We start from the raw sequence: 27,665 nt of genomic DNA, 5'->3' as shown, positions 1-27,665 counted from the left end.
GACATTTGACTCCAGTGCTGCTTTGAAAGTGACCTCTGTGTACTCCCCCATCCAGAACTTAACAATGACACCCTGTTAGTGCTAAGGTGTTCTAACAAAATGAGAAAATGTGTTATTGTTTGTACACACAACACCACTGACTCTAGAACCCGCTAGAGGGCAACATACAATCAGAGTGATTAAAGCAAAGCAATCTCAATATTAAATTTCACATTACTGTCACATCAACATATATGTGTAACAGGCTTTGCTAATTAGTGTGTGGATGTGTTTGTCTTCCGGCAGGGTTTCTTTGAGGAGGAGGAGAGCAAAGAGTTCATCTACAAAGAGCCAAAGCTGACGGGGCTGTCAGAAATCTCTCAGAGATTACTCAAACTCTACTCAGACAAGTTTGGAGCTGATAATGTCAAGATGATCCAGGACTCCAACAAGGTAATTGACACAATTTGCCTGCTGTTGTTATTTCAGTTATTAATTGTTTTTTTTGTGGACAAATGGCTTCACAAAAACTACAATTTCTTGCTTTAAAAACAGGTGAATCCTAAAGACCTGGACCCCAAGTTTGCCTACATTCAGGTGACGTACGTGGTGCCCTACTTTGACGAGAAAGAACAACAGGACAAAAGGACAGACTTTGAGAGGCATCACAACATCAACCGCTTTGTGTTTGAGACACCGTTCACTCGGTCAGGAAAGAAACACGGAGATGTGGAGGAGCAATGCAAGAGACGTACCATTCTGACAAGTGAGCAAATTTCTAGAATCACTAAAGCATCATCTTCAATCCTACAAGACACTTGTAGATAGATAACTATAAAACAGAGCTGGTCTGACCAGTGCTTTTTTATTTCTTTCTTCAGCGAGTTCCAGCTTTCCGTATCTCAAAAAGCGCATCCAGGTGGTGGAGCAGCAAAGCACGGAAATGAATCCAATTGAGGTGGCCATAGATGAGATGTCACGCAAAGTGTCTGAGCTCAACCAGCTGTGCAACATGGAGGAAGTGGACATGATCCGGCTGCAGCTCAAACTGCAGGGCAGCGTCAGCGTCAAGGTGGGGATTCTTTGAAAATACAGACGCACATGTTTGAGTTCGGGTGCTTTGTTTTTGTCTCACCTTATCTTGTCCCATCCAGGTGAATGCAGGGCCCATGGCTTATGCCAGGGCATTTTTGGAGGAGAAGAATGCTAAGAAATACCCAGACAACCAGGTCAAATGTCTTAAGGAGATCTTCAGGTAGGACTTTACGGAGAAATTCATTATAAAATGCTGTGGACTAAATGGAAGCTATTTATTTTGCATTAAGGTTAGAATTACTGTCATGGGAACAATAGAAGCCTTTTAGTTCACTTGTAGTGAATCTAAACATGCACAATCATTTTAAAAGCTCAATAAATTTCTAAATACACAAAGCAACATTGCCACACTGTTCCACTCCATCAGGGAAACATGTTTATGTTTTAATCAATGGCAACATATTGTTTGAGCATAATGGATTTGTTCCTTTCCGACATCAGTCAGGTTTAACTAATCAGCACATTACAATAATTCAGATTTGTTTTGCCCTCTGCAGGCAATTTGCAGAAGCCTGTGGTCAGGCTTTAGATGTGAACGAGCGTCTCATCAAGGAGGACCAGTTGGAGTACCAGGAGGAGATGCGAGCTCACTACCGGGACATGCTGACCGAGCTGTCTGGCATCATGAATGAACAGGTCTCACTATGCAATGACCAATCAGTGTCCTCTCTATAATTACCATTCTGTGGCTTTTTCTTTGCTTTTATTTCTTACTACTTTTTGCCAGTTGATTTGCATGACACACTGAGCGTCATTTCTCCTATGCATTATTTTATGAGGCATTTGACATTTCCGTGGTTTTCATCAATTTCTGTTACAGCCGCGTAGTTTCCTGTGCTTCTTCTCTCCAACCTCTTCTCTCATTGCAGCTCCAAAAACGTCTTCTAGCCGTCAGTACCTCCTCTCTCTCTAACAGCTCTCTGTCCACTCTTTCTAAGGCTGGTATGTCATGTCACCAAATTCCTCTACAAAAGGCATCATGTCACCTTTGCTACTTGCTTACCTCACTTTACTAACCCAGCCTGTCTCAGGATCCAAAGAAGTGTCAGTTCTGATAATTGATTTCTTTTAAATTTTCCTGTTCCAACGTCAGCTCTTTTTGATTCTTGATCTTGTGCAGATTCCTCACACAAGACAGCCAGGAACGGAACGGCACAGCACCTACTGAATGGCCACTAAACTCACCAGAAATTCTTTGTGCCGGTTTGGGCCTCCAAGTGGCTCATTTGTTTTTTTCCGACTGTAGTTTTTATTCTTTCTTCCTGCTGCAGGGAGCAGCAGACTAGTGGAACTGTGACTGATGGCGAGTGTAGAGAAAACAAAGAGAAGAAGTGTGTAGACTGTGGTTGTGCTAGTCCGTAGTCCTGTCGTTGAACTTTGACTGTCTACAGTAGAGGCCAGGCTGCTGGACTGTTAGCTACTGTTTGTTTTGGTTTTAAGACATCCAATCCATGTGTCGTATAGATCCCCCTGCCCTGCCAACTGATTCATCAGCTTACACACTGACAGACACGCTCATGAACAAATACAGACGGTGTATATGTTCACACACGTGCACACACAACATGCGCCTTCTCTCCACAACCCTGACCCTTTAGAGAACAGTGACCTTACTGGGCTCGAGGTGCGTTCAGCTATATATGTAATATATATCTTTCTGGTGCATTTTGATTACAGTTTTTACATTTTTTCAGTGGAACAATATGTACTTCAAGCTATCTGAAGATGTCTTTCAAGACAGCTAATGTGAAAAAGAAAAAAATCTATAAACATTTGGATACTTAATTAACCAAGAATCTGAGGAGTTGAACGCACCTCCAGTTCTTGTTTGAATGTAGAGCAGCTCCACATTGCTACTTTGTATCCTTGCTAACGTTCTGGAAATATCAGCTTGCCAATTTTCAAATGGAAACAACAACAAAAAAATATGTTTTGTAACATTTTTATAATTGAAATTGCATTGTTACTGTTATTATTTCCTGTACTGTTTTGAATTGTAAATAAGAAATATTAATATTTAAAAAAGTTTGAAATGTTTCTTTTTATAAAATATACAATATATAAATATTTGTTTAGCTGAATTAAAAAAACAAAACAAAACAAAAACTAAAGTTTTATGTATAACATTTAAATAAAAATTTGTTAATGTCCAACATTCACGGTTGTACTTAAATCATTTACGTCAGCGTCTCTTCATCCAGTGTCCTGATGTCAGTGCTGCTACTATTGCATGTCTTCTATTGTTTGATAGGACATTGCTCCCTACATGCAGATTACACCTCCTTTTACTATAGTGCATTCCACTTAGTATGTTAATTGTATTATTGTCTGGGTTTCCAATCATTTAGATTCGGATAAAATAGGTATTTCTATGATGAATATGTCCCTTTGCTGCAGCTGCATACAGCAGCCACTTATATCCTGCTGAATAAACAGGGCTGAGAGCAGATAGCAGCTAATTATAGGCACAACAGATGTATGAAACTGCAAAAGTAGTGCAATGTTTAATAAAATGGAAATTTTTAATGAGCAATCTTAGCTTAAAACAAAGAAAATCAGTTTTTGCTTTGCTCTGTGGTGCAAAAGTGCAGTTAAACCTTTAAATCCATACACTCCTAATATCAATTTTACCATTTCAGATATGAACACACACAGTATAGTATAAACATTAACAGTGAGCCGGCAGGAGGTTATTAGGTTCAACCATTTTTGATGTAAAATGTAAAAAAAAATGTAAAAGTCTGATGGCAAAAGTCTTTTCTTACCTTTCCTATTTTAGTTCTTTAGTGCTGCTTTGTATTGTCTGCAATCAGTTTCTTCAAGGAATAAATGTCACTACAGTAACTTTTTGTAGTGACACTTAAAAACTCATATATACTAATACATAAAAGGCCGGTGCAAATGATGAAAAGGCTCGAATGCATCAAAGCAAACACATAAAAGAGGTCAAGCTTCTGCCTGACCAGAAGAAAGGCATTTGGCTTTAAATCAACCTGTCATCTCCCTCCACCATCAATGACATAGGGCCGGTGCTGCTATGTTTGACACCATTATGTTGGAAATACAGCCACTTTTACTGGCATATTTCACTGATAGATAAGAGTCCTGTAAATGATGAATGTCAAATATACTGTTAAAGCTATGAGACACATATACAGTGCATGCAGTTAGCATTTTAACTCAGAAAGGCTGAATTTATTGAACAGACTCCAAAAGCAGCAATCCTTTCTTTTTGGCTTATCGATTTCATGTGCAAAGTCTTGGTGCTCGGAATAACATCACAAGTCAAATGAATCCAAATCTGAACAGTTTGTTTACATCTGAAAGAGCCCAGATGTTCTCATCATGTGTCTGTTTCAGTCTCCACTCTGTTTACCCTGAAGCACTGTTTTCCTTTGTGATTTTCATCTTCAGTGTTGACTCTATATCTTTATATAGACGTAATCCATGCCCCAGTCAGACTATTTTGTTGGTGTATAGGCAGCTACAAATAAATATGAACGGATTATTTTGTTTCAATTAACAGGTAGAAAAGGTGAGTTATTTTGACTTAATTATCTGATTGAACATTACATTTTCCCCTCTAATATTCATTTTCAGGTGCTGTAATTCAGTTAAGGTGTTGTCTTGGTAAACTAAAGCCATTATCAAGATTCCCTTACATAGATGTATAAATACCAGCCTGTACCCCAAAATACCCACTGGTGCTGTCCATTATGGAGCTATGTCTGTTCATCTTTTTATAACTGTGTTGGAGGTAATTTGTTATTGGGACATCAGTCATTTCATGCATACATATTAAGCTTAGAAAGTGCTTCAGCATTAAGAATTTACAGAGGAATGTGGATTTACAGATTCTGATCCTTCATCAAATGTTCTTAGTACTTGAAGACATGCTTGTATAGCCAGTGGCAACTGAGGTAACATCAACAAAGGCTCTCACAAACATATTTGTAAGAAGAGTCGACTGCACTGACTTTCACACACAGGCGAGTGTCAAACTTGAGTTTGAGGTTTCATTGAAAGTGAAATGGCATTAAAATTGATTATGTCCCCCCCGACAAAGAGCAGTTTTCCATGGTGGATCTGGTGTCTGTTTTTTCCAGTTGTTGGGTATAATTACTGACCATGCAGAGAGAGAGCAGCAGAGTGCTTGTTTACTTATTGATGCTCAGCCCAGCGTTGGGACACTGCACATAAAGAGGCTAAATGACCCTGAACATGAGGTCCTCTGTCTCTCTCATCTGTCTGTTAATATCTCTGCCTGACAAGACAGCTGACACATTTCTGTCTCTTCACTCCCTCTGTTGCACACCTGAGGTGAAGCAGATTGAGTTGCACTGACCTCCTACAATATGGCTTTTTTCACAAACTCTTTTCCTCCTAGCCAATGTCCTCCCTCCTCTGCCTTACCTCCCTCTCTGTAGCCTATTTTGTGAACCAGAAAGTGGGGGCTGATTGGGTTTCTCTCCTCTGCAGACTGGTTTATGTGTTCCTGTCTCCATCCCAGTGGCCTAGACTGAGGCGGGGTCAGGTTGCTCTGAGCCAGCACCATTCAGTCCCAGTCACAGATGACAAAACCCAGTGGCTAATAGCTCTTCCTGACAGCATTTTCTATCATATTTTCTATCAGTTGAAAACATGTGATCTACCTCATGTTGGAATCATTCCAGCTAAGCTACAGGGGCGCTAACAGACTGCAGGATCTATTCATGATGTATTTCAACCTGTGGCCACATGAGCTCTATTGCAGCACCTGACCATTCAGTTTCGTCTACTGAAGCCCCATTGAGTGTAATTATCTGCAGTTTTCTCCTTTGTGTGCAGCCTGCCTGCATTTGCTGTTTGTTGCAGTGATTCCTTCTCTCATTATTTATAAAACGGTTGTTTTATTTTAATGTGTTTTTTTCCCTCCAAGACTGTCTGTAATCACTGGGTTAACCTCTGACCTCTGCTTTTGTCAAACATGTGGATTAATGAAACAGAGAAGGCCTAAATGTTTCTCTGTCTTTTGTATGAAATAAATGAAATCTCACTCTGCACGCACTCCCAGTTGTGTATGTGCAAATTTAAATGAAAAATGAATTTAAATAAATCTCGTCTGTATTTGCACAGTGAATCACTTCCGACCTGATCCATCTTATATAAATGATCTTCTGGGTCTCAATCAAAAATACTCTCTTCAAGTTTCCTTCCTAGATTTATCTTAGCTGACAGATTGGATTAATATTTTAGAGGGAGGATCTTGTAATCCCAACAGAGACATGTGCATTACAGCAGCTAGAGTGAGATGCCAAAAATCTGATCTTCCCCCTATTTTGGCGTTTTCTGCCAAAACATGAAGTTCCTACGCGTGTTGCAAGACCAAAAACATGTCAAAAACTCATTCCAGTGATCCTACAGGTTTTATTAGGTCTCCTACCATTCAAGCTCCTGTGCAGTGCACATTTCATTTCCGACCCCTGCTTAGTTTTCCTGAAACTGGACGCCGGGGCTGATTAATAAAACATCCTTTGTGTGCTGCTGGCTGATCACTGGAGCCCTTTCAGCTGTATAAGTGGTGAAAGGCGACATAATCTCCCCACAACAAGATCTGTGACTGAGATTGAGAGACGCACAGAGGACAGAGACACTGGCACACAAGCAGGAGGACCGCAAAGAAAAGCCTTTGGGGGCAGCATGTTAAAACCGCAGCAGCACGGAGAGCTCCTGCTGCACGACTCCCCGCCGGTGTTCGGGAAACCGTGGTACTGGCAGCGCAGCAGCAGCACCATGGAGAGCACCCGCAGCCTGGCGCAGGTCATCATGGAGATGCGCGATGAAATCAAGAAGCTGGAGGCGGAGAACCGGGAGCTGCGGGGACACAGTGGCCAGCGTTCATTTGGGGCAACGCCAGGAGAAGCCATGCCGGTGTCTGCAGCAGCAAAACAGCAGGCTGGAGTGGAGGAAAATCCCTACGTGAACCTGAGACGGAATGCGTCTGCGCCAGCGCTGGAGGGACAATACAAAGGTAAGAGGGCCTGTCAGAGCTCAGGGGGTTACTTCTGTAGGTATTCACTTAAGTTAAGACGATAGCACCTGATAAAGTTTATGTGTTAAACTGTATTTAGCCAAAATTGCATCCTCTAGTAGAACTTCTTATAGACAAGTAAACTGATCTCCATGTGCAGAGTTGGTGTAATTATTGAAACATTTCAAAAGGAATGCATTTCTTATTTACAAATAACACAACAGAATATGAACATATGCTACAAAACAATGCATTTATTGAAAGAACAAATGTTAACTTAGCAGAAAATCTCCTTAATATTTTCTCTCCATTATTGTCTCTTGTTCATTGTGATCATGCTATTCCACAGAGACCACTGTCATGACTGTCCGGAGATACTCCACCAGCTCCAGCTTGTCCGGTGTGACCATGAGAGAAGGGAGGATTGACCGGAGCAGGCGTGCAAACTCTGGATGGGGACGACTACAAGAACAAGTCCAGCATGGGAACACTGTCTTTGGTAATTCCGGCAATGGAGAGGTTGGAAAAGTGACCAATAGGCACTCTCTGCAGGAATATGTCCATAAAAACAGGTACAGACTGGCACTTTAATCTCAAAAATGTAACTTTAAAGCAATATCCTCAAATAGTTTGGTTTTAATTGATGAAATGAGGGCTTCTTTTGTCTCACTGGATTCTTCTTTGCACTTTCAGGGCCAAGGTAAAAACTGTCACCTTCCTCCTACCTGTGGATGACATTTACACCAGCAGGCCGGTTCTGTCCAAACACCAGGAGGAGCCTAAAATAACAGACCTGGCTGCCATAACTGAAACCGATTCTTGAGAGAGCGACTCTTAAAGACTTTGGATGTGGCCACGGGACAAAATGCAAACATGAACTGAGCCTCCGTGGCCAGAGACAGGTTAGCCTCTTCATCTAGGTCAGTGCAGAAAGGGCTCTTAATGAGTGAGCCTGCAGACCGATTTTTATCACACCTGACCACACAAACACAGGACTCTGGTTACAGGTGTTGTTTTCATCTGGCCATGGCAATCCGGGCCCCATCAGCAGCGATGAGACACGGGCCCCTCTGCAGTGAGGATCGGATGTCTGAACTCCTCTCCCGACCCGGGGTGTCGTTTCGGAGTGACACACACACCTGCAGGTGATGGCCCTTTTACGGACACTTGTGGTCGCTGAGTCAGGCCTCGTGAGCAACGTCACATTCATTATTTATCTTTGTTCCTTTTCACCGTGCAAACTGAAAATGGCAGTCAAGGGGCCACACGAAGATGTGACCTGCTTTCTAAAGAGTGTATTTTTTTTAGCACAAGTCTGCTTTCATGTATGAAAGTCTTCTTTAAATAAACCAGTGTTTGGTTTATTTATATGAAATTTAAAGTAAGATATCTTTAACCATCATTGCAAGGTACTACCTATGATATATGCAGTGTTGTGTTGTTTTGAGCATTTCAAAGAAGCACATTTAGTGTTACTATTTTATTAATTTTCTCTGTTTTACGTAGGAGAAGGGGGCAATTTAACAATTCAGAATAGCACAGTAATGTCACAAAAGTATTTACAGCTGAACATAAAGATACATTTTGTGTTGTAAAAACAAATTCAAAATGTAGCCTTTTACAATTCAGGTTTGGTGCAATATATATTTCTCAGTGTTTTGATATTAGCTGAAACTCAGGAGAATGCATCCTCAGAAAGTCGCTAGCCAAAATGTCTGTGCTTGCTACTCCTGTGTATTTTAAAAAGTAATAAATATACAGAAAAAATAGTTCAAATGACAACTGTTTACTTTGTCTTCTGACTGCAAACCAGTTGGATACAGATGGTTTAAATGTAATTAACCATATTAAAACATTTTATCTAACAGAGTAAATGCAATTATTACTTAATATGTCACATAAATAAGCTGCAAGCACAGCATAAACTGTGAACTTGAAGTTGAATACAATATTTGATCTGTTACATCCAGTGTTTCAAACATTTACTCAAGAGAGACGTTGACAGTGCAGGTAATCTAGCTAAGTGATGTAACACAGAGAAAGATATCTGCTACAAAGCTGCAGCAATGGCACGTGTTAAATACACTCCACCCAGGTTGATAAATCATTCATCGTCAATCAGCCATCAAGCACGTTAGTTACCAGGTCAGAGGAGCACACAGTTCCTGGTTCGGGTGCGTTTGCTTTGATTGTTGGTCTCCCCAGAAGCAGTATCTAAGTCTTGTTCCACTGTGTTCATTTGGCTTTCATTGTCTTCCACATCTTCCTCTGTGCAGCTGGTTTCTGTTTTGCTATATTTATCTGTATCTTGTAAGGCTTTTGTAGCTCTCTCAGTCACTGGGTTTGAAAGGTGGGCAGGTCTGGGGAGCAGACATATGTGATGTTGGCAGGGGTTCACTCAAACTGTCTCCATATGTCATCGGCATCAAGGAAAGTTTGTCTCTGTGCTGCTTCTGAAAAGCTACAGCAGAGGAAATGAGGTAGAAACAGATCCATTTATAGCCCATACATGTAACAATCAAACAACGGTCAATTATAAATCATGTTTACCCATTTAAAGGACACACTAGATGTATATTTAGAAGAAATGATCAGACAGCAAACAGGCCTGGTCTGTGGATACCTGGCTGGTTGCTCCTCTGGCTGTTCATCTGTCCTTCATGGAGTCCCATAATCTGCTGCTCACTGACTCCTGTGTTCCTTTCAAGAAAGTAAGTGGTCATCCTGTCCTTCCCCTTCACCTCAATCTCTCCTCGCTTCTGGATAACAAAGCATTTATTCTTCAGAGCCCTGAGAAATATGAATAGAAGATGTGACTAAAATGAAAATATAGGTTTAATGTCATTGAGTATGGCTGCATGTGTCTGTTGTGCATGAATGCTTGAGCCCTCGCTGGTAGACAGCTGGGCTCTGATGGATCTTTTCAGGGAGGCCATGACTCTCCATGCAGGATGCAGTGTTGACAGTGTCTCCAGTAGTGAGGCATCTTCCCCCCTTTAACTCTAACTGTATTTGTTTGAAAGCAACAAAGAGCAATATCAATTAAAACATTTCCAGCAACCATCACTCCTGTGTTCTAATGCTACATTGTGTTAGCTAATGGTGTTGAAAGGCTCATTGATGATTAGAAAACCCTTGTGCAGTTATGTTAGCACATGAATAAAAGTGTGAGTTTTCATGGCAAACATGAAATTGTCTGGGTGACCCCAAACTTTTGAACAGTAGTGTACATACACATATATTTAGACTACTGTAATTTCCTTTGTTTTGATCTATGGTGAACTACATGTTTGTTTGAAGGTAGAAAGTGTTCTCTCTAATGTTATACTAAAGCTTATACAACCTGACAAACACTTATTAAGAATGTATTTTAAGGCTGCTGTGATTTCATTGAAGTCTGACGTCTACTGACGTCATGACGTCAGCATCAAAGGTAGAAGAGACAAATCTGTCAAAGGAAACCAAACAGGAGCAGCTCAAACACAGCAGGAGATGAAGTACACAAACATAAATACTTTATTTCCCAAAGTTTTCACTCAAATCTAGGTTACCTATGGTTTTCAAAAATAACGTACAGTATTTGTAGAAATAATTAGAATGTGTACAAATATCGTGATCATCACACATGCACTTAAGAATGGTTTGGAAAGAGACACACAGGACGGATTCAGTCATATTAACCAAACACAGGAAGTGCATTTTTAGGTCCTTCGGCACAGCATCAGGCTAAAAAAAATTACAGAAAAACTGAAGATTGTTGTCTTACCCCACATTGGCTTTGCTTAGCTGCACCAAATAAAGTGGAAACTGAGTGTATATATCACAATAATTCATCTCCGCAGTTTCTTTACACTACCAATGACTGCTACATCCCCTTTATTAATGCTTAAGAAATTTGAGAATCAAATATAGCAAATCAGGAATCTTTTAGTACAAAGTGTTTTTGACTTCTTTTATAAAATGTCTTTCTCCTTTCCTTAGGGAACAACTATATTGCAAATTATTTACTCATGACTAGAAAATGACACTGAAATTTTAGACTCTGCAGGTCTCAGTCAATGAATCAAAACAATATTTATACAGCACCTTTTACACAGATTTGTGCAGTTTGAAGAGATTTATAAATGACTGATAAGCCAGTAATACAAAACAAGTGTAGATCACAGTAAGGTAAAAAAAAAAATTACGACGCTAAACTTTTGTGCCCTCTGCTGGTAAAAAAAAAAAAAAAAGATTTTGAGTTGAGGCAGATATTTGAGTCCATAAGTTTCATAAACAAAAAAGGCCCCTTAATGGTAGTTGTACAGAATAACAGAAGCATAATCGGAAACCTTTTTTGTCTTTAAAATGTTTTGGATTCATTCTCATTAGACACTAAGATGACTAACAGAACAAAAAAATTATAGCATTTTGATCACAAGAGAAAATAAGGTCTGGTACAAAACCCACGCATTTTGGATGTTCCAGGAAAAAAAAGAAGAAGAAAAAATGGGCTCATGGGTCATATGGTCACAGATGTGTTGAAAATGATGCTTGTTTTTTTTAGTCAGTGGGTGTTGTAGTGTAATAATGGCCAGAGGTAAGCAGCATTAACAAGAGGAATTTAATGTGCTGATCTTAATGAGTTTCAGGTCCGTAATGAAGTCTGCAGAGCCTTCATGTCCCTCAGCAGCCTCAGATTCCTTCTGCTTCTCTCTCCTGGTCTAACTTCACCTGCTCCTGCAGAGCGACCTCTAGTGGACACTGTGGTACAAACTCTCACCTCATTTCTCCTGTTCTGCCTGGAATTTGCTTCCTTTCGTAACTTTTTTATCTAGAGGAAAGACAAGAAAAGCTAAAAGACAGGAGATACAAAAAAAAGCCTCATTTTTGCAATTTGTCTGTGTGTGAGCCTATTTTTTTCTTTGTTTGTGAACCCACCTGTGATTTGTGTTTGTACAGCTTACTGATCTGCTCTCCTTTCCTCTCCATTTTCATCAACAGCCTCTCCTGCTCCCTCCGAAGTTCTTTTCTTTTCTGTTCAGACACGCTGTCCTCCAGCTGCCTCATCAACTCATCGTGTTCCCTGCAAAAGGCACATACAGAATAAAACTCGACACGCTCTAAGTATGTGACTCCTGATTTGAGCCGAAATGCTGAAACTACACTCACAAGCTCATGAGTCGCAGCTCCTCCTGCAGGGCTTGTAGCAGATCTGACAGTTCCTCCCCACCAGTGGAGGAGGAAGAAGAGGAGCTGTCCGAATGCCTTCGGCTGCCCGTCTCAGAGCTGTTTGTGTTGTGAGAGAGGACGCGGCTGTTGCAGAGGTGCGGCTGGTGTTGCTTCAGGAGAGATAAAACCGACTGGACGTTGGCTCTGACTGAGTGGCTGAAGCCCACTGACTGAAACCAGGCAGGGAGGCAGAGAGTAAGGGAAGCGTTGCACAGAAACAACATACTATTTTATTCCTGTGCAAAAATCACAAATGCATATATGCCCACAGTACCGTTCCAGCAACAAAAGGTACATCTCTGAGGCTCAGTCTATAGTGTGGCTGTGTGCAGGACAGCTGTGGGGACGATTTCTGGAAAGACAAAGTCAACATCAAGAATGGTAAGACCCGCAGGACAATGCAAAACTGTGTATAAAGTGTGATGTAGATCTGCAGATAAAGATAAGCTAAGCTTTTTTTTGATCCCTCACCAGGGAGATTTACAATGGGTTTTAATCATTAATTATTCTTTCAAATTTATTGATTTACTGCACAATATATTTACCTTATTTTAAAAGTTGGGTGTGTTATAAGAGAAAATTGCAAAAAAGATGGAATCTGGATTGATTTCATACACTTGTAAGAATTTATCTGGCTGTTGTAAAGACTAAATTTGTTCTAATTAACATTATCAACACTGTAGAGAAGCATCTGAAGCTATCTTGCTAAATTTATTCAAACATCTACTTATAAAGAGGGTTGAAACTTCCTCATGTGAACGTCTTTACCTTTAAATTGGACTTCCTCTCTTTGGACTGTCTGTTGGACAGACACGGAGACACTGACTTCAGCAAAATCCTGTTGGCCTCCAAACCTGTCTGTAGCTGAGGGTTGCAAAAAGAAGCGCGAGTGTGTTTACATGTAAAACAAGCTTCTTTTTTTTCCCCGATATAACAAATATTACAAGCTGCCACGAGTGAGATAAAGGGAAGACAATCAGGTGTTGTTACCTGGTTAGCCTTATCCTGGATGAGCTTTCTCTGGTGCTCCTCCTCCTGTAGTTTCATCTCCAGCTCATGAATCTTCATCTGACATATTCAGATGAACACAGTCATTATTACTGTGTAAACAATGATAAGGATCATTTAAATGCAACTTATTTTGCACTTGTTACTGCAGACTGGACATTAAAACATGGGCTAGCTTGAGCTATTATTCCTGCAATTAAGGTCACACCCTAGTAATATTTCTGAGATAAAATTGTCAATTTCTTGATGAATAAATTAAACTTTAGACTTACATTTTTAGATTTTTCAGACTCTATGAGAACACCCAGAGTTGCATATTCTGAACCTCTCTGAAGAACCAATCGTTTCTTATTATTTGAGCTTATGGTGGACTTTTACAAGAAATCAGTGTTTACCCATGACCCCACATCAAATTATTTAAACAAAGGTCTTTTGTTTAAATAAATTTTGTTCTGTTTTATGTGAAATTGAATGAATGAAACCCATTTTTTGCACATTGGATATATGTAAGTCATTTTGTATACTGTATATTTTTAACTACAGATTTCCTATATTTTTGCACAGCATATTTTCTACACTGCATATATTTATTATCTCGCCATAAGTCTTGAGTACATTTTAGTGCTTCAATGAAGAGTTTTTTTCATGCCAGAAATGTTTCAAATAAATTTCATTTCACGTGTGGGAGAAGTAAGCAGAAGTGACGGAAGTTACAGAAAGTAGTATTTTATCTATTTTATCTTCAGGGGTTAACACATAAAAAGCCATTACTCATTCATGTTTGACTTGCAGGCTGTGGGTAAGTTTCTCTTCCTCATGAAATGACAGCAGATTAGCATCTAGGCAGGTAACTAGTGCATGTTAGTATGTGTTCTGTCACAGTTTCTCTAAATGACATACCGCTGTGTTGTTATATTCACCTCAGCATTGTTCTGTGTGTGTGTCAGCCTGAGATACTCCTGTTCAAGTCGCTCCAGTTTGTCCAACTGAGCATGCTCAGAGACGGCGTCAGGCTGGTGATCAGCTGATCGATCCATGGAAGCCTGAAAAGGTAGAGAGCAGTTAATGCAGTTCTACGAGTCTACTTACTCACACTTTAGTTTTTTTTGTGCATTTATAAGCAAAATGGAGGCTACGACTCTGGATTAACCTGCTGCTTGAGCAGGCTGGTCGTCTCTGTCCTGGCGCTGCGCAACATCCTCCTCATGTGATCCAGCTGTCGTTCCAGCTTCACACAGCGAGACTCTGCAGCAGCAAGGTGGGTGATCAACACTACAAACAGAGTGAAGGTGCACCATGATGACAAAATAGACAGAGTAAAACAAGATGTAAAAAACTGACAAATATAACAAAAGCACAGATGAAAGAGCTTTTAAATATCATCACATTACATGGTACTGATATCCTCACCTTGGTTGCAGTTGGATTGGCCACTCATCTTCCTTTCTGTGTCTGTCTGATTATTTGTGAGTCTCTGGTTAACTTTTTCATTCTGCAGAAAAGTGTGTGACACATCTTTTCCCACAGAATGATGACTGAGGTCTGCATGTCCTTTCTCCAGCTCCAACCTCCTGATCTTCTCCTGGAGATTCCTCAGGGCAGATAAGATCGCTGCACGGGCGAATAGATTATGTGTAAAAGATAAAAGGAGGCATATAGTGACATACTGATAGATTTCAAACATATCTGGGATATTGTTAAAGGCATAGTGTGATGAGATATTTTTTGACCTTTGAATGAAAGAGGAAGTGAGGAGGATGGAGGAATGAATAGATGTAGGTGCAGCAGAGACATTCAAGTGGTGCAGTATCATGTTGCACATGTAACCATGGAGCTCTGAAACACTACAATACATGAATGGAAACTTTGGATTGGACAAACAACAAACAATATTAAAGGCACCTGCACTGCTGGTCTCTGGGAAGGCTTTGCTGGGTGACGGCGAACGACTGAAGTGATGTGTGTGTGTTTGGGGTGTGTGATGCACAAGTGTGTTGATGAGGGGACGATGAGCAGGATAGTCTTTGTAAGATGGCAGTGACAGGCTCTCAGACACGACTCTGCTGGCTGCTGGTGGTGGACAGGGCTCCTGCAGAGAAACAGGTTTAATTGTTAAACAGCAGCCACAATATTGTAGAAATCTTCTTCAGTAGTGACATCCCTACTATGTTAGTGGAGGAGTCAGCTGATTATGACAAATAACCAGCAGATTAAACACAAAAAGCGCCATAAATATGAAATAAGAACCCTAAATATATGCATTAACTGTACTTAAAGTTATTATTATTTGTTTGTTCTAATAACAAGACATAAAGTAAAACTTCAGTATGCTTTCAGTTCTGCAACATCAGCTGGTCTGAGTTGTAGCAACTGCTGCTAGGTAGCTTTCCGTGCAGTCAAGCTAAATCAACAGAAAAGGCAGCAAACAGCTTTTATTGTTTTTTAAGTTAAATTAAGCAAAAATCTACAGCTACCTTGCCGCGTGTAGCATCAGCTGCGGCTGTTTTTGACAGCGTCTCCATTGAACTGTAGCCAATCCAGTGCCTCGTTTGTGCTGAACCAGGGAGTAAAATATGCAAATGAAGCTAAAGTTGGTTTATGAACTACAGCAAAGCCCTTTTTACTTACGACTAGCAGCTTGCTAGCTAAACGTAGTTTATTGAGCTGTCTGTGCTAACAAGGCTTGCGAAAAGAAACATCACTGGCAAACCACACAGTCCAAGGTTTCTGAGGGGTATGAATGATTTATATACCAGCCTGCCCAGTCAGACACCGCTCACGCCGATTTTGACGTTACGTTTGTGACACGGCAAAACTGGTGCTACGGGATATATAATCAAGCGCACACAGTTAGCTTACCGGAAATGTAGTCTCTTCTTCGCGGAGGCTCTGCATTTAGAACGCCGAAGCTTCGGAATAGAACTACAATAACTGTGAGTCATCTGTGAAGGGCGGGGAGAGGGTTTGCAAGAGTTGCCGGGAGTTTTATGCCACTTTCGTAGTTGGGAATCCTAAAAGGAGGTGGGTAGCATGCTGTGTGTTATGTTTTTTCTCACGTTGTGGCTGTTAGCGTGACAATAAACAGTTGTGTAACATTTCAAAGACGTATTATTTGTAGGTTTGACTTAGCAAGTCCACTTTGTGTTAGTTATGGCGTTCGTACCTTGCACACGTGTTTTTAGCACAAGTTAAAGCTAACTTACTATCTTCGCAGTAAATTACCATTCAGTTACATGCTGCTGTTAGCTGCTACTTCACTCATATATTCTGAATTAGTTAGCCCTCACGCTGTCTAACATTGCATATTGTGCAGTAAAGTGTATTAGCTGGTGAAGCAAATATTGTAAACATCATTTTTCTTTCAGCAAAACTACAAAACAAACCGGTTGTGATTGTGTTATATTCACTCTTGATTAGTGAGTGCTGGGTTGTTGAGACCTAACTGTAATATCTTAATTAATATTTGCTGCTTTTATTGTCAACAATCGATTCATAGAAATAGTTTGTTTACAGAATGGTATTTTTCCTGTAATATTTAATTTTAAATTTAGATGTTTAGAAGAGATGTTAGAGTTATAATTGTGCATGTATTTTCTACAGTGAAAGATTTTTGCTGACCATCTGATAGGAGTAGTTTCCCACCTCATCATGTCCTCAGAAAACACCTTGTGAGTTTGTTTAAATCTTCACTCTTGAAATCTCACAATGAGCAATATAATGTGTTTATATCCAGGTTGTGTGTGGTTATACACTGGATCAGAATAATCAAATGTGTGAGCTTTATTTATTTGCATTGTGTGCTGTTTTTCTAGGGATGATGAGGATACCTTCAAGATCCTGATAGCTACAGATGTTCATCTCGGTTACCTCGAGAAGGATGCTATCCGTTGCAATGACTCCTACAACACGCTTAATGAAATTTTGAAATGTGCCAAAACAAATCAGGTGCATGCAAATTTACTTGGCAGATCTGGAATTATTAAACATCAAGTGAGATACAAGTATATCTCTGTCTGCTTTAACTGCCATCCTTCCATCTGTCGGCCTGTTTTAAATGCCCTCTGTGTTCGTTTTGCATATCTGTTTGCCTGCAGGTGGATTTCATCCTCCTGGGAGGTGATTTGTTTCACGAGAACAAGCCATCACGCCGATGCCTCCACAGCTGCATCACCATGTTGAGACAGTACTGCATGGGAGACTCACCTATACGCTTCAACATCCTCAGTGACCAGACCGTCAACTTCAACACAACCCAGTCAGTTCCTCTGTCTTTGCGCTCTTGTTCTACACATGCCGTATTTATTTTTGATGAATGTTGTTTTATATGTTTCCACGTGTTGTAGGTTCCCCTGGGTTAACTATCAGGATGAAAACCTGAACATCTCTATACCTGTGTTCAGCATTCATGGCAACCACGATGACCCAACTGGAGTGAGTTGCTTCTAGGATAAGACAAATTATTATATCAGTCACAACACCCACTCACTAGTATGCAAGTATGTGCATTTCTGTTTGTTTTGTTGCTCTGTGTTTGTTGTAATAGCTTCTCTCTTTCCTCCAAGGCTGAAGGTTTGTGTGCATTGGATCTGCTGAGTGCTTCTGGTCTTGTCAATCACTTTGGTCACTCTCATTCAGTGGAGAGGATAGAAATTAGTCCCATTCTCCTGCAGAAAGGCAGCACCAAGCTGGCCTTGTATGGTCTTGGTAAGTTTGTGTTTCATTGCAGACTGGTAATGTCCATTCTCATAACAGTAATCTTTATATTTTGCTGAGATGAATAAGATATTAATGCTTTATTCTAAAATGTGTATGGATGTGTGTGAAGGTTCTATCCCAGATGAGCGTTTGTACAGGATGTTTGTTAACAACCAGGTAACCATGCTTCGCCCCAAAGAAGACCAAGACAAATGGTTTAACCTCTTCACCATCCACCAGAACAGGTGTGGTTATACATGCATGTCTTGTTGAAAAGTCCGGTCCATTAGGTGAGCATAGCTGTAAATAACAGTTATATAGTACATAAATAAATGCTTCTCAGACCAGCTGTGCAGATTGTAGTTATGTCATTCACAATTACGGCATTCTCAAACGAGTGAATAAGTGTGTTGGTTTGGCATGGTTTATTCAGTAACTGGCACATTCCTAGTGCATTAATACTAATCATCTTTAGCACAGTATCCAGATATTCTAAGTTATGTCCATTTATTAATTAGTTTTATCTCTTCTGTCTGTATGATCTGTCTAGGAGTAAGCATGGCCCCACAAACTACATTCCTGAGCAGTTTCTGGATGATTTTCTTGACCTGGTGGTGTGGGGTCACGAACATGAGTGTTTGATAGCACCGACCAGAAATGAGCAACAGCTCTTCTATGTGACGCAGCCTGGGAGCTCTGTGGCCACCTCCCTGTCCCCTGGAGAGGCTACCAAGAAGTACAAATACACACAGACACACAATGGAGGATTGTTTTTACATTCCGAGTGTATTTTTGAAGGACGGCAGTATTTCGACTGTTCTGGTTGTGTCTCTAAAGGCACATCGGACTGCTGAGGGTGAAAGGTCGCAAGATGAACCTGCACAAGATCCCCCTAAAGACAGTGCGACAGTTCTTCATTCAAGATGTGGTGCTGGGTGACTACCAAGACCTCTTCACACCTGATACACCTCATGCCACAAAGAAGGTGGAGGAGTTCTGCTATGCAAAGGTAACACTCAAAGTCACCATCAACTATTTAGCACCAGTCTAATGCTTATTGCTCAATCACTTTACCCATTTTACCCCTCATCCGTCCCCTTATATTTGTCTCTCTTTCTTTTTTCACTATGGAGGTCACAGAGATGTTAGAAGAAGCTGAGAGGGAAAGACTTGGATGTCCGCTCACCCCAGAGAAACCTCTAATTCGCCTAAGGGTGAGACGGACATACTTTCAGATCGTTCATGCACCTTTATGTTGACACTAAAATGAAATTTATCCTCTCCATTAAATTCCCCAGGTGGACTACAGTGGAGGTTTTGAGACGTTTAACACTTCTCGTTTCAGTCAGAGGTTTGTGGACCGTGTCGCCAACCCAAAAGACATCATTCACTTTCTCAGACGCCGTGAGCAAAAAGAGGACATCAAAGGTGTGACAGAGCTGTATGCTACTAACTGAACATTGTGTAAAACTAATTAAATATAAAATGTATTTAAACTATCCACTTGATGTGTTGGATACTAAATCATAATATACCACCCTCCTGTTTGTATTGTATTCAGTGTGCTGAATTCTCAAAGGCAAAAATCACTATATTAAAATGGCTTATTCCTGCATTGCATGGATGTCTTTTTAGATGAGGTCAATGTTGACTATGGCAAGCTGATAAAAACAGCTGCTGTTGAGGGGCTGAGAGTGGAGGACCTGGTTAAACAGTACTTTGAGGCAGCTGAACAAGTACGTTACTATTAGAAACACCTGAAATATAGACTAGTAGAATATCAAACCACTTGTCTGTGTATTTTGTCCTAAATGTTTTTGTGTGTGTCTTCGTAGAAGGTGCAGCTGTCCCTGCTGACTGAGCAGGGCATGGGAAAGGCCATTCAGGAGTTTGTGGATAAAGATGAGAAGGATGCCATCGAGGAGCTCATCACCTACCAGTTAGAGAAGACGCAACGCCATCTGCAAGCCAGAGGAGTAACCACAGAGCAGGATATAGATGCAGAGGTAGCTTACTTCGGCATGCACTGGAAGTGGAGTTGTGTTGATATCTTTTGTCATTTTAACGTCATGTTTTTACACTTTTAGATTCAGTTGTTCAGAGACTCCAAGAAGAACACGACAGAGGAAGAGAATGAAATCAGAGAAGTAAGTAATGAATTTATTATAGCTTGAAATGCCGTGTCGACAGTATGTTTATCATCTGTGTCTTTCTCAGGCCATGAACAGAGCCAGAGCTCACCGGTTGGAGCGTGGGGATAACGCTTTAGATGCAGATATACTAGATGAGCTTGCAGAGCCCATGGACTCCGATGAAGGCTCAGTTCCATTTCCTGCCCCGACACGAGGCAGAGGCCGAGGAAGCCGAGGACGAGGTGGAAGGGGGAGAGGGAGAGGTGAGGATTGTAAATTAATGTTCTCAAAGTTTATCGAAGAATGTAGGTGTGATACAAGGCAATGACTCAGAGCAAATACAAATTATTAAGTGGCAGGTTAAACCAAATGTTTATGCATATATATGTACATTAATATTTGATTTGTTTATTTATTTATTTATTTATTTATTTATTTATTTATTTATTTATATATATATATATATATATATATATATATATATATATATATATATATATATATATATATATATATATATATATATATATTATATATATATATATATATATATATATATATATTTATTTATTTATTTATTTATTTATTTATTTATATATATATATATATATATATATATATATATATATATATATATATATATATATATATTTGAAGTTTATAAAAGTTTGGACACACCTTGTCATTCAGTGGTTTTTATTTGATTATTTTATACATTGTAGATTAATACTGAAGATATCTAAACTATAAAAGAAAGAGATAAAGTCTCTCAGTTAAAGATACTCAGCAATAGAATGTCATTGTATGGGATTTAACACACATAATATTGCATTTCTATGGATTTGTCACTTTTTACAGAATCTCCCAGAAGGAGTGTTAACAGCATAAATAATAGTATTAATACAATTCAGTTACACTCTGTTCAGATATCAACAAGGGGATGACACAACTCGTAGACCCACACTTTTAGCCATGTACCTTTCCTGTTTAACCTGAACATTGTGAGTAATAAAAAAATCTAATAAAAATCTGCTATTATCAGCCCTGCTCTCAGCTCTGATTCAATTTCTATGTGGAGCTTCGTCACCGTAAACAAGTATTAACTGTGACTTTTATTGTATTGCACCTCAAAAGAAGTGAAGAGTTACAGCCACTGGGGTAGATCATTACGGTAGTATAATTGTTGTTTTTTCTTAATTGTTTGAGCCAAACTTGAAAATTGGCTACAATATATACTTTGTTGATCAAGAAATCTTACTCTGTAGAAAGAGAAATCTGCTGTCTGTAACTTGAGTCTGGATAAACAAAAGAAATGGATATAAATTGAGGTGAATTTAAAAAAAAAGTTAAACAAATATCTACAGGTGTTTACACTTAGTTCAACTCCTTAACCTTTTCTATAAAGGAAAACAATAATTTTTGAAAGTTACATGATGCTAGCATGACACGGTAAAGATTCTGTTTTAAGTGGCAGAGACTCAGTCCGATTTTTTTTCAGTTTCTCCCACTTCTTCTACTAACACTAATTAAATGATCTTATTATTTCATATTAATGTACATCAAATGGTCAGATAGATGTGTTTTAATGATGGTATTTTCTATGCCTATATGTTGAGGAGTGTTTTGATACTACATGAAGGTCAAACAGGATAACAATATTTGTGTGCAGTTATTCAATCATAAGTCCTTGTTTAACTTTTGTCCGTCTGTCCATCTAGGTGCAGCTGCCTCTGAACCTAAGCCGACTGGTCGGGGTCGTGCCCAGAAGTCCCCAGCAGCAACCCAAAGCAGAAGCATTATGCAGGGTAGGGGACTCTGAAATTGTGCTTATGAGTGTAACTCGTTTAACAGGCTTTTTCACTCAACTTTACTCCTTTCTTTCCTCTACTTTACATTTTCTTACAGCATTTCAAGCTCCATCGCAGAGATCTTCTTGGAAAGGAGCCACCACATCGTACACAGCAGATGCAGTAAGTTATCGCACACGTAAACACCACGGCTCTTTTTCCATCTTTTGCAAACTGTGCCATCCTTTAACTTTGAATCTCGTCTTTATCCACGTACAGATCAGCATTGATGACTCGGATGAAGATACACCTGTAATCAAAACTACCCGGCCCCCTCCAAAGTAAGTTTGTTTTTGCCATAGCGTAGTAGTCCAGTGTTTTAGGAGTAAAACAGATGCAGTGAAAAGTAGATGTACATGCTGTGCATAGTATCTGTACATAGACACAGAGCACTCCTTCCTTCTCTTGCTCCCACTCGAACTTAATTTTTTTAAAACTATTAATCTTCTTATCTGGATCTTGTTCTTGCTTTGCCTCACACAGACCTGCATCGTCATCCTCATCCTTCACAAAGTACAGCTCTCAGAGCCAGAGCCAGTCCTCTAAAGGAGTGGCATTTGATGACAGTGATGATGAGGAGGAGGTAAAAAGAGAGAGAACGATGTTTGAATGAATGCAGAGTGCCGTTTTTTCCATTGGTAAAAAGTGACTAGACCTATAATGTGGAATTACCATATTGTTTTTGGAGGAAGTAAAACTGGTCTGAGTTTGTGATTACTTTCAGCTATCATACAGACAATGTATATTCCTCTTCTCAGTGTAACTTATCTAGTTTATATTTTCTTGCCAAAAAGGCATTTAGCTACAATGGATTATCTTTACTTTTCAGTTTTCATTGACCAATGTTTAAATATTTTTCTTCATCTTTTGTTTTTTTTTGTTTTTTTTACAGGTTAACCCATTCAGAGGCCCCAGCCATCATTCCCGGAGATAACTATAAGTGCATCTGTCATGTTAATGAAGTTGATTTTCAACAAATCTTTGTTAATGCTTAGTAGCAGGTGAGTTTCTGTGATGTTGTTCTGAAGGACTTTACATACATTTCAATGTTCTTTGCACTCAGTCTTCCTAATGGCGACAATAAATAATCACGTTGGTCAGCTAGCGTTGCTTAGAATAAAACCCTCCAATCAGTCTGCTTTCTTGTGAAAGGGCTAAGCTGAATGCTACATGTGGGCAAGGTGGGGGAAAAACTTATGTATAGCTTAAGTTTTCACAGGCTCATTTGTTAACCACCACCTAAACCTATTAACTGATGAAGTGTTTCTGTTTCTGACCGGTGTTGGGTTTTATCATTGACCTTTGTTGTTTAGAAAGTAATTCAGAAAATAATAAATGTTCTTTTTTTCATATATAAAATCCCCTGTGTTTTTGTTTTAGAGTTATAGTCTTTGTCACACAAATACTCTCGGGCTGTGCAGTGAAGTAAAGGTGAAAAATCTGAAAGTTTACAAAGCAAAATGTTAACAAATGAAATATTTCTTATTCACCACTTGGCGCTGTGCTCTAGTCTCTTCATGTTTTCTTACTAAAGAACTAATTTGTTGACAGAAATGGTTGCATTGTACACTTCAGTGGCCCAAGGATCAATGGACCTGAAGAGTCATACGTTTTTCCACTCTCCTGCTGCTCAGTTGGATTCTGCAGCATTTTATTTTAGAAATGTAAAGTGAGTGGTAAAGGCAAGTAAGTACATCCCCTTAAGTACTGTGCTTCAGTGCAAATATAATGTTCTTGTGGCTGAGTATCTCCATTTTATGCAACTTTATACTTCTACTCCATGCAGTTTCAGAGGTAAACATTGGACTTTTTATTCTTACATTTGTCTGACAGCATTAGTAGTTCCTTTTTACATTCAAAGTTTTCATCCTTTCTTGTCCTGAGAAAATTGTGCATCTCAAAATGTGTGATTTTGCATGTTTGTGATAAAGTAAAAGATTGTGTTTCTTTATAGGTTGAGAAAATCATCCAATGTCTGGAGGTAATTGAAGTATTTATGTACATGCTTGGATTAGCAAGAAAATGAATTTTTTTAAACAAAGCAAGAAGCAGTGCTGTTATTTTGAGCTCAAAAAACAGATTTTTTAGAGATGAGTGGCTTTAACAAACATATGAATATCTTAAAGAATATGATGCATGGCTGTGGAATAACAGACATGGCAATTTTCTGCCGTTTTAATTTTCAAATTGATCATTTCTGTGAATCGTCCAAATCCGTTGAGAAAATTTTAGGGGAGGTGAGGTATGTTTTTGTTACTCTTGCTCCCGGTTTTTGAGAAGCGCTCGGCGTTTCTCCCGCAGCGTAACAGACAAAAGCCGCGATTCCACAAGCATCTACTCGGCGCGGTACGGTTCGCCACTATTGTATCTGACTTTTCCTACCAGTGTCTTAACAGACAAAATGAAAAGTTATGATGCAATCACATAAGTCACAAAATAGTTTATTAGTCAGCAGCAAAATCAAAACTATTTACAATGTGCGAAGTACAAACTGTGGTAGGCCTCTCCTACAGTGGAGGGCTAAAAGTAAAACTATATACAACTAAATCTCAAGTCTCTGGGAGGTGGACTCGCTGGCTGCCCACTGCCTGCACCAGCTGCCCCAGTACACCCAGCAATGACTGGTTGAAGGCAGTATTCTGGACCATCTCCTCCACTGCAAGGCAGCTTCATTCTCTCCTGCCTCGCTGAGGAGCAACCAGATGTTCTCGTCATGCTGGGTGCTGGTTCCGCTCCTTCTCAGCCTGCATCTCCACAAGGACGCTTGGAAGGTCCAATTTTCTGTTGCACCTTTTCCTCTTGCCTAGACCAAAGACAGAAAAGTGATCAGAATCAGCTTTAGTAAGTACACAACATGCAAGGAATTTGGTTTCGGCTGTTGGTGTCACACTAGGAATATGGAAGAGAATAATAAAAAATAAAGAAACTATAGAAAGAGGAACAGGAAGAAAAATGAAATAGCAAAATTAACTAAAACAATATATACAGAAATTTACAGCTAGCCTGGAATAATCACATTAGCATTAGTGGCAGGTGAGACAAACTAATCCCCCAGCAACCTCTCTGACTCACAGTGTCGCGTGGAGATTAAATCTTCAGTACGATGCACAGACAGAGAGCGTTTTCTCCAGAGTGCTCCACCTTCACTTTCTAATCTGCTGGTAGCAGAAAGTGTGATGTCAAAAGAGCTTGTGCTGCTCCATTTTTTTTTTATAGAGGAGAGTCTCAGAGGCACTCGTAGAACTCGGTGCCACCTTGTGAAGACGGGGCCAAAGGAAGACCTGCTGAGAGATGAGCAGTAAAAATACAGCAGGGATGATCTGCTCACTTCTATAGCACGGCATGAGTAAATACAGGCAAAGATCTGCACTAGAAAATCATTTAAATATCTTTTTTGTCATCCAGATGTGTGTATCTGAACCTCCACACCAGTTTTCTTCAATAAAGGACTGATCAAATTAGCAAATTATATTTATCATTTGTTTTAAATGACAATATAATGTGTCTCTTAAGATGCTGTCCTAATTTTCTCAAAAAAATGTAGCTTTTTTTTCCACTTTTTCTGTTTTTCTACAGTAGAAGAGTCAACACACACACTCACACATTTCAGCCTGATGGAACAGTCCACCTTCCATCAATTAATCATCAGCCCTTTCATCTTTAATTAAACTCACCATCTTTAAAGCACACCCCTTCACGCATGCCATCGCTGTGGCTGCGCGCACTCGCACACACACGCAGTTGTGTCTTGGGATGTGGTCTCAGAGGATGAGCTCCCTCCAGGGATTCCCTCAGCCACTGGCCTTCCCAAATTCTGGCTTAGGACCAGCTCCTCTGCCTCCGTTACAGGTGGTGCTGCTGGGCCACCTCCCTTTTTACAGGCATCTGCTTTCTTTCTGTTGGCTGAGTAGAAGTCTGTGTTAGTTTAAATAGGCTTAATTGTTTGACTGAACATGATATGGATGCAGACATTTAGACTATGTGTGGGATAAAACCCCTGCACAGTCAAACAGCCACTTAATAATTAAGCTACTTTACAATGTAAAACATGATCAAAATGAGGTAGCTCCATGAGATTATGCCGACTTCTTACCTGTTTGAACAATGTTCTTATATTTCATCTTCAGCTGCTGCCACATGCGCTTCTCCCCTGCAGGATTGCACCTAAATGAAATAACAGAATAGGCTGCTATTAAACAGTTTTCCTGTAATATTATTGTGATTTAAACTTACGCATTGACCCGGGCAGCAATGTTCTCCCACGCCGTCTCCCTCTCTTTTGCAGCTGCAGGTGCTGCACTTCTTTCTAAAAACATGTTCGAAGTCGCCATATGAACGCATTAAGATGTCCAGTTCAAGTGGTGTAAAAAAAACGTAGCTCTCCGCTCCCCCGTCACCATGGTGACTCGTCGAATCGGGGTTCCATTGATTCTGTCTTTTTATAGTTGCGGTGCACTCTGGGTGAAACTACTCCGAGTTGATTAAACCAACTCCAATCAGCCGTTGTGAAACCGAAAACTCAGAGTTTCGTATCTCAGAGTAGATCAACTCAGAGTTCAGGGTTACACCGAGTTTGTTGAACCTACTTCGTGAAACGGACCCAGGATTATTTAAGGGACGGTTTGGGCCCTGAGTTGGACAAAGCAGGCACAGACACAGAGAGACTTGCAGACAGGTGAATAATGGAAAGAGTTTCATTTAAAAAGATAACTAACTGTTTGATGGTAACCTGTTGTGTTATTTCATTTAGGTGCAAGAGGGAGACCGCGTGGGAGAACATTGCTGCCCGAGTCAATGCGCAAGTTGAAAACGCAATAATATTGCAGGGGAGAAGTGTTTAATGGTAACCTGTTGTGTTATTTTGTTTAGGTGCAATCCTGCGAGGGAGAAGTGCATGTGGCAAACAGGTAAGAAGTATTTATCACTGGATAGAGAAATTCTGGCCATTGTATTACCTCCACTGTGTGTTTGTTGAGTCTTCTCCTCTACAGGCTGGGGACCTGGAACCTTTGACTGAATTTTAAGTAAGTAGACACTGGGTTTCTTTCACTCTTTCACTCTTTCACTCTTTCTTTCACAACAGCTCCTCAACAACTTGCATTACCGTTGCCGAATAAAAACAAAATTGACTGAAAAAGTACACAGGGTGTGCTCTAACACAGTAAATAGCTGAGAAAACCCAGTTGCCACCTTCCAGCAGGACAATGACAATTACTGACATCTCTCTAAAGCAAAATGCAAGAAAAACTCTTTATTCTCATTACAAGGACACATAAAACCACTCAACAAGCAATGTACGCAGACAAACACACATACACTACACATTTCTGTTTCACTGTGTTCACTAACCTTCTCCAGTGTCTCTCACACACACACACACACACACACACATATGCCCCCACAGAGCTAGAGAGGGGCACATGTGAAACACTGAGCCACAGACCAAGCTGTTAACTGCTGACAACAAGAACAAAGAGAGTTATATCCACCCTGATTCCTTCACACACATCAGTCCCACTCAGTGACAGGAATGAGACAAGCAGATGAGATTCCCTCTGTTTATTTACCCTCCGCACAGCTACACACACGCACACACACACACACCACAATGACAGTGGACACAGTAAATTCCTCTTGATGTAGTTAAAATAAGACACTGGGAAGTTTTCTGGGTTTCACTGGGCAAGA

General features: G+C 40.0%; 4 protein-coding genes and 1 long non-coding RNA gene across 12 annotated transcripts in view; 3 read left to right on the top strand and 2 right to left on the bottom strand.

The window, feature by feature from the left end:
• Window positions 1–3,227, top strand: part of dock10 (dedicator of cytokinesis 10) — a 63,976-nt gene extending 60,749 nt beyond the window's left edge. For 6 of the 7 annotated variants that reach the window (XM_055012331.1, XM_055012330.1, XM_055012335.1 and 3 more), the window contains 7 exons: window positions 286–432; window positions 535–745; window positions 861–1,051; window positions 1,134–1,234; window positions 1,572–1,710; window positions 1,944–2,016; window positions 2,195–3,227. In XM_055012331.1, coding sequence (XP_054868306.1) covers window positions 286–432; window positions 535–745; window positions 861–1,051; window positions 1,134–1,234; window positions 1,572–1,710; window positions 1,944–2,016; window positions 2,195–2,253 — 921 coding nt within the window. In that variant the 3' untranslated portion in view covers window positions 2,254–3,227. The remainder of the gene's footprint in view (window positions 1–285; window positions 433–534; window positions 746–860; window positions 1,052–1,133; window positions 1,235–1,571; window positions 1,711–1,943; window positions 2,017–2,194) is intronic. The other variant, XM_023297812.3, reaches the window with a different exon arrangement.
• A 105-nt stretch (window positions 3,228–3,332) lies between these two features.
• Window positions 3,333–8,566, top strand: LOC118469510 (uncharacterized). Its single transcript, XM_035942766.2, has 3 exons — window positions 3,333–7,084; window positions 7,434–7,656; window positions 7,778–8,566. The coding sequence occupies exons 1-3, from the start codon at window positions 6,754–6,756 to the stop codon at window positions 7,905–7,907; spliced, it is 684 nt and encodes a 227-aa protein (XP_035798659.2). The 5' UTR covers window positions 3,333–6,753; the 3' UTR covers window positions 7,908–8,566.
• cep57 (centrosomal protein 57) lies at window positions 8,550–16,039 on the bottom strand. Of its 2 annotated transcripts, XM_023297924.3 has the most exons (13): window positions 15,778–16,039; window positions 15,206–15,392; window positions 14,714–14,914; window positions 14,454–14,575; window positions 14,224–14,346; window positions 13,286–13,363; window positions 13,064–13,159; window positions 12,570–12,647; window positions 12,236–12,465; window positions 12,005–12,149; window positions 11,847–11,897; window positions 9,708–9,843; window positions 8,550–9,545 (listed from the first exon to the last, which is right to left on the bottom strand). In XM_023297924.3, the coding sequence occupies exons 1-13, from the start codon at window positions 15,823–15,825 to the stop codon at window positions 9,415–9,417; spliced, it is 1,626 nt and encodes a 541-aa protein (XP_023153692.2). In that variant the 5' UTR covers window positions 15,826–16,039; the 3' UTR covers window positions 8,550–9,414. The 2 variants fall into 2 exon arrangements, with proteins under 2 accessions (XP_023153692.2, XP_054868473.1); XM_055012498.1 differs by lacking the exons at window positions 8,550–9,545; window positions 9,708–9,843 and adding an exon at window positions 9,926–10,090.
• A 217-nt stretch (window positions 16,040–16,256) lies between these two features.
• Window positions 16,257–23,469, top strand: mre11a (MRE11 homolog A, double strand break repair nuclease). Its single transcript, XM_023297858.3, has 20 exons — window positions 16,257–16,324; window positions 16,904–16,971; window positions 17,116–17,248; window positions 17,398–17,558; window positions 17,647–17,734; window positions 17,866–18,007; window positions 18,129–18,243; window positions 18,549–18,734; window positions 18,836–19,007; window positions 19,132–19,212; window positions 19,297–19,426; window positions 19,634–19,734; window positions 19,834–20,004; window positions 20,086–20,145; window positions 20,216–20,393; window positions 21,849–21,935; window positions 22,036–22,100; window positions 22,197–22,258; window positions 22,461–22,560; window positions 22,870–23,469. Exons 2-20 carry the CDS (start codon window positions 16,952–16,954, stop codon window positions 22,909–22,911), a joined length of 2,094 nt encoding a protein of 697 aa, XP_023153626.2. The 5' UTR covers window positions 16,257–16,324; window positions 16,904–16,951; the 3' UTR covers window positions 22,912–23,469.
• Window positions 23,470–24,422: 953 nt separating this feature from the next.
• LOC129349371 (uncharacterized) lies at window positions 24,423–26,497 on the bottom strand. The gene is made up of 3 exons (XR_008602358.1): window positions 26,071–26,497; window positions 25,652–25,880; window positions 24,423–24,780 (listed from the first exon to the last, which is right to left on the bottom strand). It is a non-coding gene; the product is annotated as an uncharacterized LOC129349371 (long non-coding RNA).
• Between the last annotated feature and the right edge of the window lie 1,168 nt (window positions 26,498–27,665).

This window comes from Amphiprion ocellaris, chromosome 7 (assembly GCF_022539595.1).
Source record: "Amphiprion ocellaris isolate individual 3 ecotype Okinawa chromosome 7, ASM2253959v1, whole genome shotgun sequence".
NCBI lineage: Eukaryota > Metazoa > Chordata > Actinopteri > Pomacentridae > Amphiprion > Amphiprion ocellaris.
The sequence above is the reverse complement of the archived record's forward strand: the minus strand, read 5'-3'. Positions and strand labels throughout refer to the sequence as shown.

Bases quoted from the DNA above. Each gene is read 5' to 3' on its own strand.
- mre11a (XM_023297858.3), top strand. From the start codon at position 16,952: ATGTCCTCAGAAAACACCTT. The intron at 16,972-17,115 runs GTGAGTTTGTTT...CTGTTTTTCTAG, and splicing joins ATGTCCTCAGAAAACACCTT to GGATGATGAGGATACCTTCA. The intron at 19,213-19,296 runs GTGAGACGGACA...TAAATTCCCCAG, and splicing joins AACCTCTAATTCGCCTAAGG to GTGGACTACAGTGGAGGTTT.
- LOC118469510 (XM_035942766.2), top strand. From the start codon at position 6,754: ATGTTAAAACCGCAGCAGCACGGAGAGCTCCTGCTGCACGACTCCCCG. The intron at 7,085-7,433 runs GTAAGAGGGCCT...GCTATTCCACAG, and splicing joins GCTGGAGGGACAATACAAAG to AGACCACTGTCATGACTGTC. The intron at 7,657-7,777 runs GTACAGACTGGC...TTGCACTTTCAG, and splicing joins GAATATGTCCATAAAAACAG to GGCCAAGGTAAAAACTGTCA.
- cep57 (XM_023297924.3), bottom strand. From the start codon at position 15,825: ATGGAGACGCTGTCAAAAACAGCCGCAGCTGATGCTACACGCGGCAAG. The intron at 14,576-14,713 runs GTGAGGATATCA...CTCTGTTTGTAG, and splicing joins CCAATCCAACTGCAACCAAG to TGTTGATCACCCACCTTGCT. The intron at 9,844-11,846 runs GTGAGAGTTTGT...TTTGTTATCCAG, and splicing joins GGCAGAACAGGAGAAATGAG to AAGCGAGGAGAGATTGAGGT.